The 20,239-nt window shown below is 53.9% G+C and overlaps 1 protein-coding gene and 1 pseudogene across 1 annotated transcript; both read left to right on the top strand.

Annotated features, from left to right (window-relative positions):
* Positions 1–481: 481 nt before the first annotated feature.
* Positions 482–10,390, top strand: LOC144952968 (zinc finger matrin-type protein 5-like). Its single transcript, XM_078883451.1, has 6 exons — positions 482–545; positions 2,195–2,542; positions 3,739–3,754; positions 3,790–3,870; positions 8,797–8,890; positions 9,652–10,390. Exons 2-6 carry the CDS (start codon positions 2,195–2,197, stop codon positions 9,755–9,757), a joined length of 645 nt encoding a protein of 214 aa, XP_078739577.1. The 5' UTR covers positions 482–545; the 3' UTR covers positions 9,758–10,390.
* Positions 10,391–14,407: 4,017 nt separating this feature from the next.
* The window catches only part of LOC144952967 (uncharacterized), a 6,158-nt pseudogene continuing 326 nt past the window's right edge, over positions 14,408–20,239 (top strand).

Raw genomic sequence — 20,239 nt, 5'->3', positions numbered from 1 at the left:
ATCGATTCGCGGATTAATTCAATAATCGATTCCTTCTTTGGTTAAAGACTACGGAGAGAATGGCAGTTGGCTCGAGTGGTGATTCGATTCCGTGACGATTACATTTTTATCGATTCCTCTTGATAATTTTGTAGCTGACCGGTAAAAATCGCTTGGAGAGATTTATACATTTATTTAATAATCGATTCCTCGTCGTCGTCGGTGAGTTTCAATTTCTTTTAAAGACGGAATTGATTCTTCGGCCGCGATTCTACTCTCGCGCTGCGGAATCGATACGTTGCTCGGAGTGAATCGCATTTTGGCGGGAAGTGAGAAGTTGTGAATCGATTCGGCGACGATTCTCTTGGGAATCGAATCGCCTCGACACCGGCGGCGCTGTCCCCAAGTTAGAATCGTTTAGGTCGATTCGTGATTTTTAAATCGCCAATCGATTCCTCGTCAAAGACTTTCGAAGGGGAGGAATCGATTCCGTGGATCGACCGCTTTGTTAATTGTCACGATTCGATTCTTCAAAGAAAGCTTCAAGTCGGCCTCGGCACGGTGAGGTAAAAGCAACGAGGCTACCTTTTTACCTTCACCCTTCTTTACCTTTACCCTACCTTTACCCTCACCCCATACGACTTACCCGCTTACTGTGGTGCTACTGCACGTGAAGAGGTGTGTGTGAGGCAACTGTGAGGTCGAGCGCTTTGTTAGTACAGAGACCCCTCAGTGGTTACAGTGTTACTCGCTTTCTATTAACTCACTCGGTTGTTGTTTTGTTGTTGTAGTTGTTGTCGTTGTTGTTATTTTGTTGTTGTCGTTATTGTTGTCTTCTTGGTTCTTTCGATAAAGTCATCACGTAGAAGGGAGATAATAAAATAATAAAAATAAAACAATTCTCACGACGTTTCGGCCACAACGCAAGCAGCCGTCTTCAGGTGACTTTACCGAAAGAACCAAGAAGATGAATCCCTGCAGTCACGAAAGCTTTACATCGAAAAGTTGTTGTCGTCGTCGTTGTTGTAGTTGTGGTTGTTGTCGTTGTTGTTGTTTTGTTGTAGTTGTTGTTGTCGTTGTTGTCGTTGTTGTTGTTGTTGTTGTCGTTGTTGTTGTCCGACTGATGCTCCTGCTGCTGTTGTGGAGTGACTCATGCAGTCAGCGATGATGGCTGCAGAGTTTGGTGGTACATGTTGTTTACGTCGTTCATTGTGAAAATTCGGTCACAGTTCCTATGACCTGCACTGTTTCATTGCTTTCATGTCTTTATTTTGGTGATTTTCGATCAGTTTTTTGGTTTGGCCATGTTTGTTGTAGTACAGAGTTAGACTGATGGCCTTAATCAAAGTTGTCTTGTGGTTGTTGTTGTTGTTTGACTTGCATTCCACTGGGATGTTTGCACACACTGTTGGTGTGTAACGGTGTTTTGACTGCAATATTTTCTGTCTTTTCTTGAATTTTCTGTTTGCACGCAGTCACATGGTCACATATTCACTTTAAGATGTTTTCTTGTTCGTGTTTTAGTTTTTTGTTTGTTGCGGCTGCACCCGATTCAAGAGCCGAATGGCTCACAGGGCTACACCTAATACGGTGGCTATGAGATGTTGACTACCTCGCCTGCTCTACAGGAGGTCTGTGTCTCTCTCATCACCACTGTGTATCTCTGTCTGTGATGTATCTCTATGCGTGTAGATGGGTAAGAGATATCACTGTATCTCTCTCTACGATGTATCTGTGTATCTCTCTTTGTGTGTGTGTAGATGGGTAAGCGGTATCAATCACTGTGTATCACTGTGTGTATCACTGTGTGTATCACTGTGTGTATCACTGTGTGTATCACTGTGTGTATCTCTGTGTGTATCACTGTGTGTATCACTGTGTGTGTCACTGTGTGTGTCACTGTGTGTGTCACTGTGTGTCACTGTGTGTGTCACTGTGTGTATCACTGTGTGTGTCACTGTGTGTGTCATTGTGTGTATCACTGTGTGTGTCACTGTGTGTATCACTGTGTGTGTCACTGTGTGTGTCACTGTGTGTATCACTGTGTGTGTCACTGTGTGTATCACTGTGTGTGTCATTGTGTGTGTCACTGTGTGTGTCACTGTGTGTGTCACTGTGTGTGTCACTGTGTGTGTCACTGTGTGTGTCACTGTGTGTGTCACTGTGTGTGTCACTGTGTGTGTCACTGTGTGTGTCACTGTGTATCTGTGTGTAGATGGGTAAGCGGTATCACTGCGACTTCTGCGACAAGACTTTCCAGGACAACCTGCAGAGCCGCAGGCGCCACCTGCGTGGCCTGGGCCACCAGCAGCGTCGCCAGCAGTGGTACGCAGCTTACCGCGGTGAGTTCACCATCAACACCATCACCTACATCATCACCTACACCATCACCAGCAGCGTCGCCAGCAGTGGTACGCAGCTTACCGCGGTGAGTTCACCATCATCACCATCATCAACACCTACACCATCAACACCATCACCTACACCATCAACACCATCACCTACACCATCACCATCATCACCAGCAGCGTCGCCAGCAGTGGTACGCAGCCTACCGCGGTCAGTTCACCATCATCTACACCATCAACACCATCAACACCTACACATCACATTACATCAACACCATCAACACCACACATCATCATCATCACCATCACACACCACACACCATCACCTACACCATCCACCATCCATCACCTACACCATCACCATCACCTCACCATCACCTACACCATCAACTCACCATCACCTACACCATCACCTACACCACACCATTCACCACACACCAGTACACCATCAGTCTCCCACAGATGCGGCAGGCGACGATTCTCGCTGAGGAGTCTGGGAAAGTTCGCCTGCAGGAAGTTTCAAACACTGGGTGGGTTGTATGTGGCGGTGTGTGTGTGTATGTGTCGTGTGAGGTGGGTTGTGTGTGTGTGTGTATGTGGCGGTGTGTGTGTGTATGTGTGTGTGGGTGGGTTGTGTGTGTGTGTGTATGTGGCGGTGTGTGTGTGTATGTGTGTGTGGGTGGGTGTGTGTGTGTGTAGTGGCGGTGTGTGTGTGTATGTGTGTGTGGTGTGGGTTGGGTGTGTGGTGGGTGTGTGTGTGGGTGTGGTGGGTGTGTGTCGTGTGTGGGTGTGTGGGTGGTGTGTGTGTGTGCGGTGTGTGGGTGGGTGTGTGTGTGTGGGTGTGTGTGTTGTTGGGTGTGTGGGTGGGTGTGTGGGTGGGTGTGTGGGTGGGTGTGTGTGTGGGTGGGTGTATGTGTGGTGGTGTGTGTGTGGGTGGGTGTATGTGTGGTGGTGTGTGTGGGTGTGTATGTGTGTGGTGGTGTGTGTGACGGTGTGTGTGTGTGTGTATGTGTGTGTATGTGTGGGTGTATGTGTGTGGTGGTGTGTGTTGTGGGGAGTGGTGGGTGTAGTGGTTAGCGCTACGCTGCGCTACGAACCCGGCCACCCGAGTTCGATTCCCGCTCACGGCCAACACCAGTGACGATTATCTGAACCGGTCCTGGGCCTCCCCTAGGTCGACTCAGCCTCAAATGAGTACCCGGTGTAGCTGTGGTGTGTAGTAAACATCGCTAGCACTGGGGAGACAAAGGCGGTCGGGCGTGGTGCTGGCCACCCACCCCCTCGTGTGCCGTGCCGGCCTTCATAGGTGCTCGCTAACAGCACTTGCCCCAACAGTCTGTGAAGGCTAGCCGGGGGATCTTTGTCTGTGTTGTCTCTGTGCATCGTGGGCACTGCTACTCGCTACGAGCAGCGCTTGCCCCAACAGTGTGAGAGGCTACACGGGGGACCTTTGTCTTTGCAGGTCGCTGCGACTTTGGTCAGAGCTGCCGATTCTCGCACTTGAACAGCGAAGAACTCCAGAGACTCAGAGACACAGTGGAGGGTGAGCAGCCCCTCCCCTCACCCTCACCCCACTCACCCCCCACTCACCCCTCACTCACCCCCCACTCACCCCCCACTCACCCCTCACTCACCCCTCACTCACCCCCCACTCACCCCCCACACTCACCCCTCACTCACCCCTCAATCACCCCTCACTCACCCCTCACTCACCCCCCACACTCACCCCTCACTCACCCCTCACTCACCCCTCACTCACTCCTCACTCACCCCCCACTCACCCCCCACTCACCCCCCACTCACCCCTCACTCACCCCCCACACTCACCCCTCACTCACCCCTCAATCACCCCTCACTCACCCCTCACTCACTCCTCACTCACCCCCCACTCACCCCCCACTCACCCCCCACTCACTCCTCACTCACCCCTCACTCACTCCTCACTCACTCCTCACTCACCCCCCACTCACCCCTCACTCACCCCCCACTCACCCCTCACTCACCCCTCACTCACCCCCCACACTCACCCCTCACTCACCCCCCACTCACCCCCCACTCACCCCTCACTCACCCCCCACTCACCCCTCACTCACCCCCCACTCACCCCTCACTCACCCCCCACTCACCCCCCACTCACCCCCCACTCACCCCTCACTCACCCCCCACTCACCCCTCACTCACCCCCCACTCACCCCTCACTCACCCCCCACTCACCCCTCACTCACCCCCCACTCACCCCCCACTCACCCCCCACTCACCCCTCACCCCCCACTCACCCCCCACTCACCCCCCACTCACCCCTCACTCACCCCCCACTCACCCCTCACTCACCCCCCACTCACCCCCCACTCACCCCCCACTCACCCCCCACTCACCCCTCACTCACCCCCCACTCACCCCTCACTCACCCCCCACTCACCCCCCACTCACCCCTCACTCACCCCCCACTCACCCCCCACTCACCCCCCACTCACCCCTCACTCACCCCCCACTCACCCCTCACTCACCCCCCACTCACCCCTCACTCACCCCCCACTCACCCCCCACTCACCCCCCACTCACCCCTCACCCCCCACTCACCCCCCACTCACCCCCCACTCACCCCCCACTCACCCCTCACTCACCCCCCACTCACCCCTCACTCACCCCCCACTCACCCCCCACTCACCCCCCACTCACCCCTCACTCACCCCCCACTCACCCCTCACTCACTCCTCACTCACTCCTCACTCACCCCCCACTCACCCCTCACTCACCCCCCACTCACCCCTCACTCACCCCTCACTCACCCCCCACACTCACCCCTCACTCACCCCCCACTCACCCCCCACTCACCCCTCACTCACCCCCCACTCACCCCTCACTCACCCCCCACTCACCCCTCACTCACCCCCCACTCACCCCCCACTCACCCCCCACTCACCCCTCACTCACCCCCCACTCACCCCTCACTCACCCCCCACTCACCCCTCACTCACCCCCCACTCACCCCCCACTCACCCCCCACTCACCCCTCACCCCCCACTCACCCCCCACTCACCCCCCACTCACCCCTCACTCACCCCCCACTCACCCCTCACTCACCCCCCACTCACCCCCCACTCACCCCCCACTCACCCCTCACTCACCCCCCACTCACCCCTCACTCACCCCCCACTCACCCCCCACTCACCCCTCACTCACCCCCCACTCACCCCCCACTCACCCCCCACTCACCCCTCACTCACCCCCCACTCACCCCTCACTCACCCCCCACTCACCCCTCACTCACCCCCCACTCACCCCCCACTCACCCCCCACTCACCCCTCACCCCCCACTCACCCCCCACTCACCCCCCACTCACCCCCCACTCACCCCTCACTCACCCCCCACTCACCCCTCACTCACCCCCCACTCACCCCCCACTCACCCCCCACTCACCCCTCACTCACCCCCCACTCACCCCTCACTCACCCCCCACTCACCCCTCACTCACCCCCCACTCACCCCTCACTCACCCCCCACTCACCCCTCACTCACCCCCCACTCACCCCCCACTCACCCCCTCCCCCCACTCACCCCCACTCCCTCCCCCCGATAGTTGCTTGTAGGTGCATGTAGTTGTAGTTGCATGTAGTTGTAGGTGCATGTAGTTGTAGTTGCATGTAGTTGTAGTTGCATGTAGTTGTAGTTGCATGTAGTTGTAGTTGCATGTAGTTGTAGGTGCATGTAGTTGTAGTTGCATGTAGTTGTAGGTGCATGTAGTTGTAGTTGCATGTAGTTGTAGTTGCATGTAGTTGTAGTTGCATGTAGTTGTAGGTGCATGTAGTTGTAGTTGCATGTAGTTGTAGGTGCATGTAGTTGTAGTTGCATGTAGTTGTAGTTGCATGTAGTTGTAGTTGCATGTAGTTGTAGTTGCATGTAGTTGTAGTTGCATGTAGTTGTAGTTGCATGTAGTTGTAGTTGCATGTAGTTGTAGGTGCATGTAGTTGTAGTTGCATGTAGTTGTAGGTGCATGTAGTTGTAGGTGCATGTAGTTGTAGTTGCATGTAGTTGTAGGTGCATGTAGTTGTAGTTGCATGTAGTTGTAGGTGCATGTAGTTGTAGGTGCATGTAGTTGTAGTTGCATGTAGTTGTAGGTGCATGTAGTTGTAGGTGCATGTAGTTGTAGGTGCATGTAGTTGTAGTTGCTTGTAGTTGTAGGTGCATGTAGTTGTAGGTGCATGTAGTTGTAGGTGCATGTAGTTGTAGTTGCATGTAGTTGTAGTTGCTTGTAGTTGCATGTAGTTGTAGTTGCATGTAGTTGTAGGTGCATGTAGTTGTAGTTGCATGTAGTTGTACTTGCATGTAGTTGTAGGTGCATGTAGTTGTAGTTGCATGTAGTTGTAGTTGCATGTAGTTGTAGTTGCATGTAGTTGTAGGTGCATGTAGTTGTAGTTGCATGTAGTTGTAGTTGCATGTAGTTGTAGTTGCATGTAGTTGTAGGTGCATGTAGTTGTAGTTGCATGTAGTTGTAGTTGCTTGTAGTTGTAGTTGCATGTAGTTGTAGTTGCATGTAGTTGTAGTTGCTTGTAGTTGTAGTTGCATGTAGTTGTAGGTGCATGTAGTTGTAGTTGCATGTAGTTGTAGGTGCATGTAGTTGTAGGTGCATGTAGTTGTAGGTGCATGTAGTTGTAGTTGCATGTAGTTGTAGTTGCATGTAGTTGTAGTTGCATGTAGTTGTAGGTGCATGTAGTTGTAGTTGCATGTAGTTGTAGTTGCATGTAGTTGTAGTTGCATGTAGTTGTAGGTGCATGTAGTTGTAGTTGCATGTAGTTGTAGGTGCATGTAGTTGTAGTTGCATGTAGTTGTAGGTGCATGTAGTTGTAGTTGCATGTAGTTGTAGGTGCATGTAGTTGTAGTTGCATGTAGTTGTAGTTGCATGTAGTTGTAGTTGCATGTAGTTGTAGTTGCATGTAGTTGTAGGTGCATGTAGTTGTAGTTGCATGTAGTTGTAGTTGCATGTAGTTGTAGTTGCATGTAGTTGTAGGTGCATGTAGTTGTAGTTGCATGTAGTTGTAGGTGCATGTAGTTGTAGTTGCATGTAGTTGTAGGTGCATGTAGTTGTAGTTGCATGTAGTTGTAGGTGCATGTAGTTGTAGTTGCATGTAGTTGTAGTTGCATGTAGTTGTAGTTGCATGTAGTTGTAGTTGCATGTAGTTGTAGGTGCATGTAGTTGTAGTTGCATGTAGTTGTAGGTGCATGTAGTTGTAGTTGCATGTAGTTGTAGTTGCATGTAGTTGTAGTTGCATGTAGTTGTAGGTGCATGTAGTTGTAGTTGCATGTAGTTGTAGGTGCATGTAGTTGTAGTTGCATGTAGTTGTAGTTGCATGTAGTTGTAGTTGCATGTAGTTGTAGTTGCATGTAGTTGTAGGTGCATGTAGTTGTAGTTGCATGTAGTTGTAGGTGCATGTAGTTGTAGTTGCATGTAGTTGTAGTTGCATGTAGTTGTAGTTGCATGTAGTTGTAGGTGCATGTAGTTGTAGTTGCATGTAGTTGTAGTTGCTTGTAGTTGTAGTTGCATGTAGTTGTAGTTGCATGTAGTTGTAGTTGCATGTAGTTGTAGTTGCATGTAGTTGTAGTTGCATGTAGTTGTAGTTGCATGTAGTTGTAGTTGCATGTAGTTGTAGGTGCATGTAGTTGTAGTTGCATGTAGTTGTAGTTGCATGTAGTTGTAGTTGCATGTAGTTGTAGTTGCATGTAGTTGTAGTTGCATGTAGTTGTAGGTGCATGTAGTTGTAGTTGCATGTAGTTGTTAGTATGTATGTTTGTAGTAGTTGTTAGTATGTATGTTTGTAGTAGTTGTTAGTATGTATGTTTGTAGTAGTTGTTAGTATGTATGTTTGTAGTAGTTGTTAGTATGTATGTTTGTAGTAGTTGTTAGTATGTATGTTTGTAGTAGTTGTTAGTATGTATGTTTGTATTTATACTGGTAGGAACGAAGTGAACCAGCCTACAATAGATTATATCGTCCGTCCGTCCGATGTCCGATTCGGTGCAGCAACATCGCCCCCCACTGCAAACACTTGGCAGGACAATTACAAAAACCTTTCGACTCAGTGAGGCTTTCCTGGCTAAGCAAGTGTGATTATACATGATGTTTATATTCTTTGGTTATTCGTTCCTACCAGCCCACCCCGCAGGGACCTGTTTGTAGTATTTGTTAGTATGTATATTTGTAGTATTTGTTAGTATGTATGTTTGTAGTATTTGCTAGTATGTATGTTTGTAGTTGTTAGTATGTATGTTTGTAGTATTTGCTAGTGTGTATATTTGTAGTATTTGCTAGTATGTATGTTTGTAGTATTTGCTAGTATGTATGTTTGTAGTTGTTAGTATGTATGTTTGTAGTTGTTAGTATGTATATTTGTAGTATTTGTTAGTATGTATATTTGTAGTATTTGCTAGTATTTGTAGTTAGTATTAATATTTCCCGGTGGTTGCCCGTAGACGAATCTGGTGGTTACCGTGGAGACGCCGATGGCCCCGCCCCCTCGCTGCTCCAGGAGTGGCTGCAGGGACACGAGCGGCGGTCTGGGACCAGGTGACTGACTCTGTGTGACTGTGTGTGTATGTGTGTGTGTATGTGTGTGTGTATGTGTGTGTGTATGTGTGTGTGTATGTGTGTGTGTGTGACTGTGTGTGTGTGACTGTGTGTGTATGTGTGTGTGTATGTGTGTGTGTATGTGTGTGTGCATGACTGTGTGTGTGTGTGTGTGACTGTGTGTGTATGTGTGTGTGACTGTGTGTGTGTGACTGTGTGTGTATGTGTGTGTGTATGTGTGTGTGTATGTGTGTGTGTATGTGTGTGTGCATGACTGTGTGTGTGTGTGTGTGACTGTGTGTGTGTGTCACTGTGTGTGTGGGTGTCTGTGTGTGTGTGTGACTGTGTGTGTGTGTGTCACTGTGTGTGTGGGTGTGTCTGTGTGTGTGTGGGTGTGTCTGTGTGTGTGTGTGTCTGTGTGGGTGTCACTGTGTGTGTATCTGTGTGTGTGTGTCTGTATGTGTGTGTCTGTGTGGGTGTCTGTGTGTGTGTGTGCATGACTGTGTGTGTGTGTGTGTGACTGTGTGTGTGTGGGTGTCACTGTGTGTGTGGGTGTCACTGTGTGTGTATCTGTGTGTGTGTGTGTCTGTGTGTGTGTGTGACTGTGTGTGTGGGTGTCACTGTGTGTGTATCTGTGTGTGTGTGTCTGTATGTGTATGTCTGTGTGTGTGTGTGTGACTGTGTGTGTGTCTGTGTGTGATTTGCATATATGAATATTCATGAGTTTAATCCCCCCCGCCCCCCCCTTGTCGTCCCATCAGGGTGGATCTCCCTGCTGGGTTCCCTCCCCCGGATCAGCTTCCCCCGTCCCTGCGCCCCCCCCCATTGGGGGGCTGGCCGAGTGAACCACTCACCCAGTGGGGGTGACGGGGGGGGGGCCAATCCACCCGGCCACTGTCCTACTGGCGAGGAGATGTTGACTACCTCGCCTGGTACGCAGGAGGTCGTGGGTTCGATACCAGACACTGAGAGATGTTGACTACCTCGCCTGGTACGCAGGAGGTCGTGGGTTCGATCCCAGACACTGAGAGATGTTGACAACTTCGCCTGGTACGCAGGAGGTCGTGGGTTCAATCACAGACACTGAGAGATGTTGACTACCTCGCCTGGTACGCAGGAGGTCGTGGGTTCGATCCCAGACACTGAGAGATGTTGACTACCTCGCCTGGCCTACAGGAGGTCTGTGTCTCTCTCATCATCACCACGGTGGCTATGAGATGTTGACTACCTCGCCAGGTCTACAGGAGGTCTGTGTCTCTCTCTCATCATCACCACGGTGGCTATGAGATGTTGACTACCTCGCCTGGTCTACAGGAGGTCTGCGTCTCTCTCCCCGTGGTGGATTTTGTCTCCGGCTCCTCCTCCGCTTGTCCCCTCCACGTTCAGAATCGACGTCGCCACGCTGCGGTCAGAGCCTTGGGCTGCTGCTGCTGTCAATGTCACGTGACGGTGACGATGATGATGTCATCAGCCACGTGGGTGAGCTATCATGGTGGTGGCTTGTGGGTAAAATAAAAAGTTGTTTTTGTATGGGTCTCTACACGTGTGGTTCTCCGTGGGAGTGCGAGTCTGAGTACTGGTCTCAGAGTGTGAGTACTGGTCTCTGTGAGTGTGAGGGTCTGTGTGAGTGTGGGTCTGTGTGTGAGTCTGTGTGTGTGAGGGTCTGTGTGAGTGGGTCTGTGAGTGTCTGTGTGTGTCTTCGCCGGTTGGATTAACCTGCAGGCTGGATTGTGTGAGGAGCTCACAAATCTTTGAAAGATCTGGGCAAAGTCCCATCAGTGAGCTCCTCCGGCAGGCAAGGCTGCTTTGGCTGGGTCATGTAGCCCGCATGCCCAGCCACCGCATGCCTCAACAGTTTTTGTTCGGCCGGATCGAGGGGGCTAAACGGGCGCGGCACGGGCTAGAGAAGAGATGGAGTGATGTGGTACAGGAGGACGTGGAGCTGAGTGGACTTGCCGATGACTGGTACCAGCGGTATCAAGATCGGCCTCAGTGGAGGAGGCTCGTGAAGGATGCTACTGGGCAGTTGGAGGCAGTCGCCCTCCAGCAACAACGGAGGGCGGAGGAGCGACGCTCACAACAACGAGCGGAGACCACTTCCGGGCGCCCAATGACGTCACCGAAAGTTTTGGTTGAAGGGGGTGACATCTTGTTTAGTTCACACTCCACTGTCAGACGTATTGTTTAGTTCACTCAACACTCAATCAGACATCTTGTTTTGTTCAAACTACACTGTCAGACATCTTGTTTAGTTCACACTGCACTGTCAGACATCTTGTTTTGTTCACACTCCACTGTCAGACATCTTGTTTAGTTCACACTACACTGTCAGACATCTTGTTTTGTTCACACTCCACTGTCAGACATCTTGTTTAGCTCACACTCCACTCTGTCAGACATCTTGTTTAGCTCACACTCCACTCTGTCAGACATCTTGTTTAGTTCGCACTACACTCTGTCAGACATCTTGTTTAGTTCACACTCCACTGTCAGACATCTTGTTTAGTTCACGCAGCACTCTGTCAGACATCTTGTTTAGTTCACCCCCCCACACACTCTCTCAGACATCTTGTTTAGTTCACTCTCCCCACACACTGTCAGACATCTTGTTTAGTTCACTCCCCCCACACTCTGTCAGACATCTTGTTTAGTTCACTCCCCCCACACTTTGTCAGACATCTTGTTTAGTTCACTCCCCCCACACTCTGTCAGACATTTTGTTTAGTTCACCCCCCCCCCACACTCTCAGACATCTTGTTTAGTTCACTCCCCCCCACACTCTGTCAGACATTTTGTTTAGTTCACTCCCCCCACACTCTGTCAGACATCTGGTTTAGTTCACTCCCCCCATACTCTGTCAGACATCTTGTTTAGTTCACTCCCCCCACACTCTCAGACATCTTGTATAGTTCACTCCCCCCACACTCTGTCAGACATCTTGTTTAGTTCACTCCCCCCACACTCTCAGACATCTTGTTTAGTTCACTCCCCCCACACTCTCTCAGACATCTTGTTTTGTTCACACTACACTGTCAGACATCTTGTTTAGTTCACACTCCACTGTCAGACATCTTGTTTAGTTCACACTACACTGTCAGACATCTTGTTTTGTTCACACTCCACTGTCAGACATCTTGTTTAGCTCACACTCCACTCTGTCAGACATCTTGTTTAATTCACACTACACTCTGTCAGACATCTTGTTTAGTTCGCACTCCACTGTCAGACATCTTGTTTAGTTCACGCAGCACTCTGTCAGACATCTTGTTTAGTTCACTCCCCCCACACTCTCTCAGACATCTTGTTTAGTTCACTCCCCCACACACTGTCAGACATCTTGTTTAGTTCACTCCCCCCCACACTCTGTCAGACATCTTGTTTAGTTCACCCCCCACACTCTGTCAGACATCTTGTTTAGTTCACTCCCCCCACACTCTGTCAGACATCTTGTTTAGTTCACTCCCCCCACACTCTGTCAGACATTTTGTTTAGTTCACTCCCCCCACACTCTGTCAGACATCTTGTTTAGTTCACACTCCCCATACTCTGTCAGACATCTTGTTTAGTTCACTCCCCCCACACTCTCAGACATCTTGTTTAGTTCACTCCCCCCACACTCTGTCAGACATCTTGTTTAGTTCACTCCCCCCACACTCTGTCAGACATCTTGTTTAGTTCACTCCCCCCACACTCTCTCAGACATCTTGTTTAGTTCACTCCCCCACACACTGTCAGACATCTTGTTTAGTTCACCCCCCCCCCCCCCCACACTCTCAGACATCTTGTTTAGTTCACCCCCCCCACACTCTGTCAGACATCTTGTTTAGTTCACTCCCCCACACTCTGTCAGACATCTTGTTTAGTTCACTCCCCCCACACTCTGTCAGACATCTTGTTTAGTTCACTCCCCCACACTCTCAGACATCTTGTTTAGTTCACTCCCCCCACACTCTCTCAGACATCTTGTTTAGTTCACTCCCCCCCACACTCTGTCAGACATCTTGTTTAGTTCACTCCCCCACACTCTGTCAGATATCTTGTTTAGTTCACTCCCCCCACACTCTCAGACATCTTGTTTAGTTCACTCCCCCCACACTCTCTCAGACATCTTGTTTAGTTCACTCCCCCCACACTCTGTCAGACATCTTGTTTAGTTCACTCCCCCACACTCTGTCAGACATCTTATTTAGTTCACTCCCCCCACACTCTGTCAGACATCTTGTTTAGTTCACTCCTCCCACACTCTCAGACATCTTGTTTAGTTCACTCCCCCCACACTCTGTCAGACATCTTGTTTAGTTCACTCCCCCCCCCCCACACTCTGTCAGACATCTTGTTTAGTTCACTCCCCCCACACTCTGTCAGACATCTTGTTTGGTTCACTCCCCCCACACTCTGTCAGACATCTTGTTTAGTTCACTACCAACAGAGAGCGGAGACGCCTCCGGCACTCGAGGAGTCGTTGACCGACTCGGCCAGGAGGGGGCGACGGAGAGACGGGGACGGGAACCACAATAACAGTGGCAACACAGACACAGCAGTGCGTAGTAGTAGTAGCTACTACACGTGTAGTAGCTACTACTACTACACATGTAGTAGTAGTAGCTACTACATGTGTAGTAGTAGTAGCTACTACTACATACTATCTAGTACTATACCGCCGTTCGACTTTTACGAACGACTGGGTGTTTAAGGTTTAGCGATTTGTCGTATTGTCTGGCCATGCCCGGCCACCTTTGTCTCCCCAGTGATGGCCGTGGTGCTGGCCACCCTCCCCCTCTGTGTGTACCACAGTGAGGCTACACGGGTTAGCTTTAGCTTTATCTTTGCCTTCGTGTGTTTAGCCGTGCCGGCCTTCACAGGTGGTGCTACTCGCTACTAGCAGCACTTGCCCCTACAGCCCTGCTAGAGGCTACCTGGGGGAGCTTTGTCTGTGTGTGCATCATAGGTGGTGCTACTCGCTACTAGCAGCACTTGCCCCTGCAGCCCTGCTAGAGGCTACCTGGGGGAGCTTTGCCTGTGCCTGTATATCTCCGTGTTATTTTTGTTGCGAAATAAATAATGAAACATCCCTTTACATTCCGCCAAAAAATGGACCAAAATATTCCCCCACCACCACCAAAGACAAAGACAGAGATCCCCCGTGTAGCCTTAACAGACTGTTGGGGCAAGTGCTGTTAGCGAGCAGCACCTATGAAGGCCGGCACGGCACACGAGGGGGTGGGTGGCCAGCACCACGCCCGGCCGCCTTTGTCTCCCCAGTGGCGATGCTTACACATCGCACCGGGTACAAATTTGAGGCTGAGTCGGCCTAGGGGAGGCCCAGGACCGGTGGTGGCCGTGAGCGGGAATCGAACCCGAGTCGCCAGGTTCGTAGCGCAGCGTAGCGCTAACCACTGCACCACCGCTCCCCCACCACCACCACCCCTACCACCCCCACAACCACCACCACCACCACCCCCACCACCCCCACCACCACCAATACCACCACCACCACCCCCCACCACCACCACCACCACAACCACCATCCCCACCACCACCACCACCATCCCCACCACCACCCCCCCCCACCACCACCACCACCACAACCATCCCCACCACCACCACCACCCCCCCCACCACCACCATCCCCACCACCACCACCATCCCCACCACCACCACCACCACCACCCCCCCCACCACCACCACCACCACAACCATCCCCACCACCACCACCACCCCCCCCACCACCACCATCCCCACCACCACCACCATCCCCACCACCACCACCACCACCACCCCCCCCACCACCACCATCCCCACCACCATCCCCACCACCACCACCATCCCCACCACCACCACCACCCCCACCACCACCATCCCCACCACCACCACCATCCCCACCACCACCACCACTACCACCCCCCCCCACCACCACCATCCCCACCACCACCACCATCCCCACCACCACCACCACCCCCCCCCACCACCACCATCCCCACCACCACCACCATCCCCACCACCACCACCACCCCCCCCACCACCACCATCCCCACCACCATCCCCACCACCACCACCATCCCCACCACCACCACCACCCCCCTCACCACCACCATCCCCACCACCACCACCATCCCCACCACCACCACCACTACCACCCCCCCCCCACCACCACCATCCCCACCACCATCCCCACCACCACCACCACCACCACCCCCCCCCACCACCACCATCCCCACCACCACCACCATCCCCACCACCACCACCACCCCCCCACCACCACCATCCCCACCACCATCCCCACCACCACCACCATCCCCACCACCACCACCACCCCCCCCACCACCACCATCCCCACCACCACCACCATCCCCACCACCACCACCATCCCCACCACCACCACCACCCACCACCACCATCCCCACCACCACCACCATCCCCACCACCACCACCACCCCCCCCCACCACCACCATCCCCACCACCATCCCCACCACCACCACCATCCCCACCACCACCACCACCCCCCCCACCACCACCACCCCCCCCCACCACCACCATCCCCACCACCATCCCTACCACCACCACCACCACCCCCCCCCCACCACCACCATCCCCACCACCACCACCATCCCCACCACCCCCCCCACCACCACCATCCCCACCACCCCCCCACCACCACAACCACCTCGCGCAGTCGTTTCTGTGAATTATCTACAAATGTTTGTGTGTGTTTGCGTTCTGCGTGGTTTAGCTGTCGTTAATAAATAAATAAAGGGGCAAATAAAAACCCCCTCCAGCCCCTCCCCCCTCCACCCCTCCCCCTCGACCCCCCTCCAGCCCCCCCCCCTCGACCCCCCTCCAGCCCCCCCCCTCGACCCCCCTCCAGCCCCTCCCCCTCCAGCCCCCCCCCCTCGACCCCCCTCCAGCCCCCCCCCTCGACCCCCCTCCAGCCCCTCCCCCTCGAGCCCCCCCCCCCTCCAGCCCCTCCCCCTCGACCCCCCCCCCACACCGTGAATTATGAATTCACGGGCGCGACGCGGGAGGTGCCGTTCCGCGCAAAGTCAGAACCACTCGGGTCGCCTCTCCCGTGGTGATGATTTATTTTATGACGCGGGGGGGTGGTGAGTGGGTGGTGAGTGGGTGGGTGGTGAGTGGGTGGGTGGTGAGTGGGTGAGTGGGTGGGTGGGTGGTGAATGGGTGGGTGGGTGGTGAGTGGGTGGTGAGTGGGTGGGTGGTGAGTGGGTGGGTGGGTGAGTGAGTGGGTGGGTGAGTGGGTGGTGAGTGGGTGGGTGGGTGAGTGAGTGGGTGGGTGGGTGAGTGGGTGGGTTGTGAGTGGGTGGCTGGGTTGGTGGTGAGTGGGTGGTGAGTGGGTGGGTGGTGAGTGGGTGGTGAGTGGGTGGGTGAGTGGGTGGGTGGGTGAGTGGGTGGTGAGTGGGTGGGTGGGTTGGTGGGGGGGGGGTGAGTGGGTGGTGAGTGGGTGGGTGGGTGGGAGGTGAGTGGGTGGTGAGTGGGTGGTGAGTGGATGGGTGGATGGTGAGTGGGTGGATGGGTGGGTGAGTGAGTGGGTGCGTGAGTGGATGGGTGGATGAATGAGTGAGTGAGTGGGTGGATGAGTGGGTGAGTGGGTGAGTGAGTGAGTGAGTGGGTGAGTGAGTGGGTGGATGAGTGAGTGGGTGAGTCGGTGAGTGAGTGGGTGAGTGGGTGAGTGAGTGGGTGAGTGGATGAGTTAGTGAGTGGGTGAGTGGGTGAGTGAGTGAGTGGGTGGGTGAGTGAGTGAGCGGGTGAGTGGGTGGATGAGTGAGTGAGTACGTGTGTTGGCAGTGGTGGCGCAGCGGTTAGAGCTTTGCAAAGCACTGGGGAGACAAAGGCGGCCGGGCGTGGTGCTGGCCACCCACCCCCTCTGTGTGTAGCCACAGTGCCGCTAGCCTTCAAAGGTGCTGCTGCTACTCGCTAATAGCAGCACTTGCCCCTACAGCCCTGCTAGAGGCTACCTGGGGCAGCTTTGTCTGTGTGTGTACATCATAGGCGGTGCTACTCGCTACTAGCAGCACTTGCCCATACAGCCCTGCTGGAGGCTACCTGGGGGAGCTTTGTCTGTGTGTCCCCGGAACGTCTCCGCATGCATTATGGAGCAAGTCCACAGAGATATTCGGTCTGATGCGCATTGAATGCTGAAAGGGTTGATTGGGGGTGGGTGAGTGAGTGGGTGAGTGGGTGAGTGGCTGGGTGAGTGAGTGGGTGAGTGAGTGGGTGAGTGAGTGGGTGGGTGAGTGAATGAGTGGGTGAGCGAGTGGGTGAGTGGGTGGGTGGTTGGGTGAGTGAGTGAGTGGGTGAGTGAGTGGATGAGTGTGTGGGTGAGTGAGTGAGTGAGTGGGTGAGTGAGTGGGTGAGTGAGTGAGTGAGTGGGTGAGTGGCTGGGTGAGTGAGTGAGTGGGTGAGTGTGTGGATGAGTGGGTGGGTGAGTGAGTGAGTGGGTGAGTGAGTGGATGAGTGGGTGGGTGAGTGAGTGGGTGAGTGGCTGGGTGAGTGAGTAAGTGAGTGAGTGAGTGGGTGAGTGAGTGGGTGAGTGAGTGAGTGGGTGGGTGGGTGAGTGAGTGAACGAGTGGGTGGGTGGTTGAGTGAGTGGGTGATCGGGTGGGTGAGTGAGTGAGTGGGTGTGTGAGTGGGTGAGTGGTGGGTGGGTGAGTGAGTGGGTGAGTCGGTGGATGAGTGGGGGTGAGTGGGTGAGTGAGTGAGCTGATGAGTGAGTGGGTGAGTGGCTGGGTGAGTGAGTGAGTGGGTGAGTCGGTGGATGAGTGGGTGGGTGAGTGGGTGAGGGAGTGAGCTGGTGAGTGGCTGGGTGAGTGAGTGGCTGGGTGAGTGAGTAGCTCGGTGAGTGGGTGGGTGGGTGGGTGAGTGAGTTAGTCAGTGGGTGTGTGAGTGAGTGGGTGAGTGAGTGGCTGGGTGAGTGAGTGAGTGGGTGAGTGAGTGAGTGAGTTAGTGAGTGGGTGAGTTAGTGAGTGAGTGGGTGAGTTAGTGGGTGAGTGGCTGGGTGAGTGAGTGAGTGAGTGGCTGGGTGGGTGAGTGGCTGGGTGAGTGAGTGGCTGGGTGGGTGAGTGAGTGGGTGGGTGCTTGTGTGTGTGAACGCGCGTTTCTGTGCACGCCGTGCTAACAACATCATCATTGTCAACACCATCACCACCTACACCATCACCACCATCACCAACACCACCATCGCCAACACCACCACCACCATCATCATCACCACCATCACCAACAACACCACCATCACCACCAACACCACCAACACCACCACCACCACCGACACCACCACCATCATCATCACCACCATCACCAACAACCGCCATTCGCCACTAAGTGGCGGTGACGTCACCACGACGCTTGTGCCAGGCTAGGTGCACCTTGAGGCTACCACGTGGAGTGTCACTGCTGACAAGAGGAGGTCACGTGACAGACCCAGCAGGTGCCGTGGGTTGATTGCTGTGCCAGGCTAGGTGCAGGAGGTCACGTGACAGACCCTGCAGGTGCCGTGGGTCGACTGAGATGAGTGGTAGATGCACCACCTGTGCCCCCTGCTGTGACAACTCGCTGCGTTTTATCGCCCGGCGCTCCGCTCGTTGTTGTGAGCGTCGCTCCTCCGCCCTCCGTTGTTGTTGCTGGAGGGCGACTGCCTCCAGCTGCCCAGCAGCCTCAGGGTGCACCTAGCCTGGCACTGCCCAGTAGCAGTAGCAGCAGCAGCGTCCACCTCTTGCACCTCATCCTCCAACATTCCACATCCTCCTCTTCCACCCCCCACGACCTTCCACTTCCACCACCTCCACCACCTCCACCCCCACCACCTCCACCTCCAACCCCCCCCACCCCTACCACCTCCACCCCCACCTCCTCCTCCACCCCCACCACCTCCACCACCTCCATCCCCACCACCTCCACCACCTCCACCCCCACCAACTCCACCCCCCCCCCACCTCTACCACCTCCACCCCCACCTCCTCCTCCACCCCCACCACCTCCACCCCCACCACCTCCACCCCCACCACCTCCACCCCCCCCCCACCCCCACCACCTCCACCCCCCCCACCCCCCACCACCTCCACCCCCACCACCTCCACCACCCCCACCTCCACCCCCCCCCACCCCCACCACCTCCACCCCCACCACCTCCACCCCCACCACCTCCACCCCCCCCCACCCCCACCACCTCCACCCCCACCACCTCCACCACCCCCACCACCTCCACTACCTCCACCACCTCCACCAGCTCCACCACCTCTACCCCCACCACCTCCACCCCCACCACCTCCACCACCCCCACCACCTCCACCACCACCTCTACCCCCACCACCTCCACCTATAAACATGTTATATTCATATCACGTTATGAATATTGTAAACACTGCAGACCCATGCATAGTTAATGAGCATTCACATAATGCGTGTATTGTAATACTAATAAAGTATTCTTAATGTGCGATAGAGACAGATAACAATACTAATAAAGTATTATCATTGTGTAATAGAGGCGTGTAATAGTGATACTAATAACGTATTATTATTATCGTGTGATAGAGACTTATAATTCCGTGTGTAAGCCCACGCTGGAGATGTCATCACCATCACCATCATCACCATCACCACCATCACCACCACCATCACCACCATCACCATCACCACCATCACCACCACCACCATCACCACCACCATCACCACCATCATCACCACCATCACCATCATCACCACCATCACCATCACCACCACCATCACCACCATCACCATCACCACCACCATCATCACCACCACCACCATCACCACCACCATCACCACCATCACCACCACCATCACCACCATCACCATCACCACCACCATCATCACCACCACCACCATCACCACCACCATCACCACCATCATCACCACCACCATCACCACCACCACCATCACCACCACCATCACCACCATCACCACCACTATCACCACCACCATCACCACCATCACCACCATCACCACTATCACCATCACCACCACCATCACCATCATCACCCCATCATCACCACCACCATCACCACCACCATCACCACCACCATCACCACCATCATCATCACCACCATCACCACCACCACCATCACCACCACCACCACCACCATCACCACCACCACCATCATCACCATCATCATCACCACCATCACCACCACCATCACCACCATCATCACCACCACCATCACCACCACCACCATCACCACCACCATCACCACCATCACCACCACTATCACCACCACCATCACCACCATCACCACCATCACCACTATCACCATCACCACCACCATCACCATCATCACCACCACCATCACCACCACCATCACCACCACCATCAC

The sequence above is a fragment of the Lampetra fluviatilis genome, chromosome 71 (genome assembly GCF_964198595.1).
Source record: "Lampetra fluviatilis chromosome 71, kcLamFluv1.1, whole genome shotgun sequence".
In the NCBI taxonomy this organism is placed as follows: domain Eukaryota; kingdom Metazoa; phylum Chordata; class Hyperoartia; order Petromyzontiformes; family Petromyzontidae; genus Lampetra; species Lampetra fluviatilis.
This window is presented reverse-complemented; position numbering and strand designations above follow the sequence as displayed.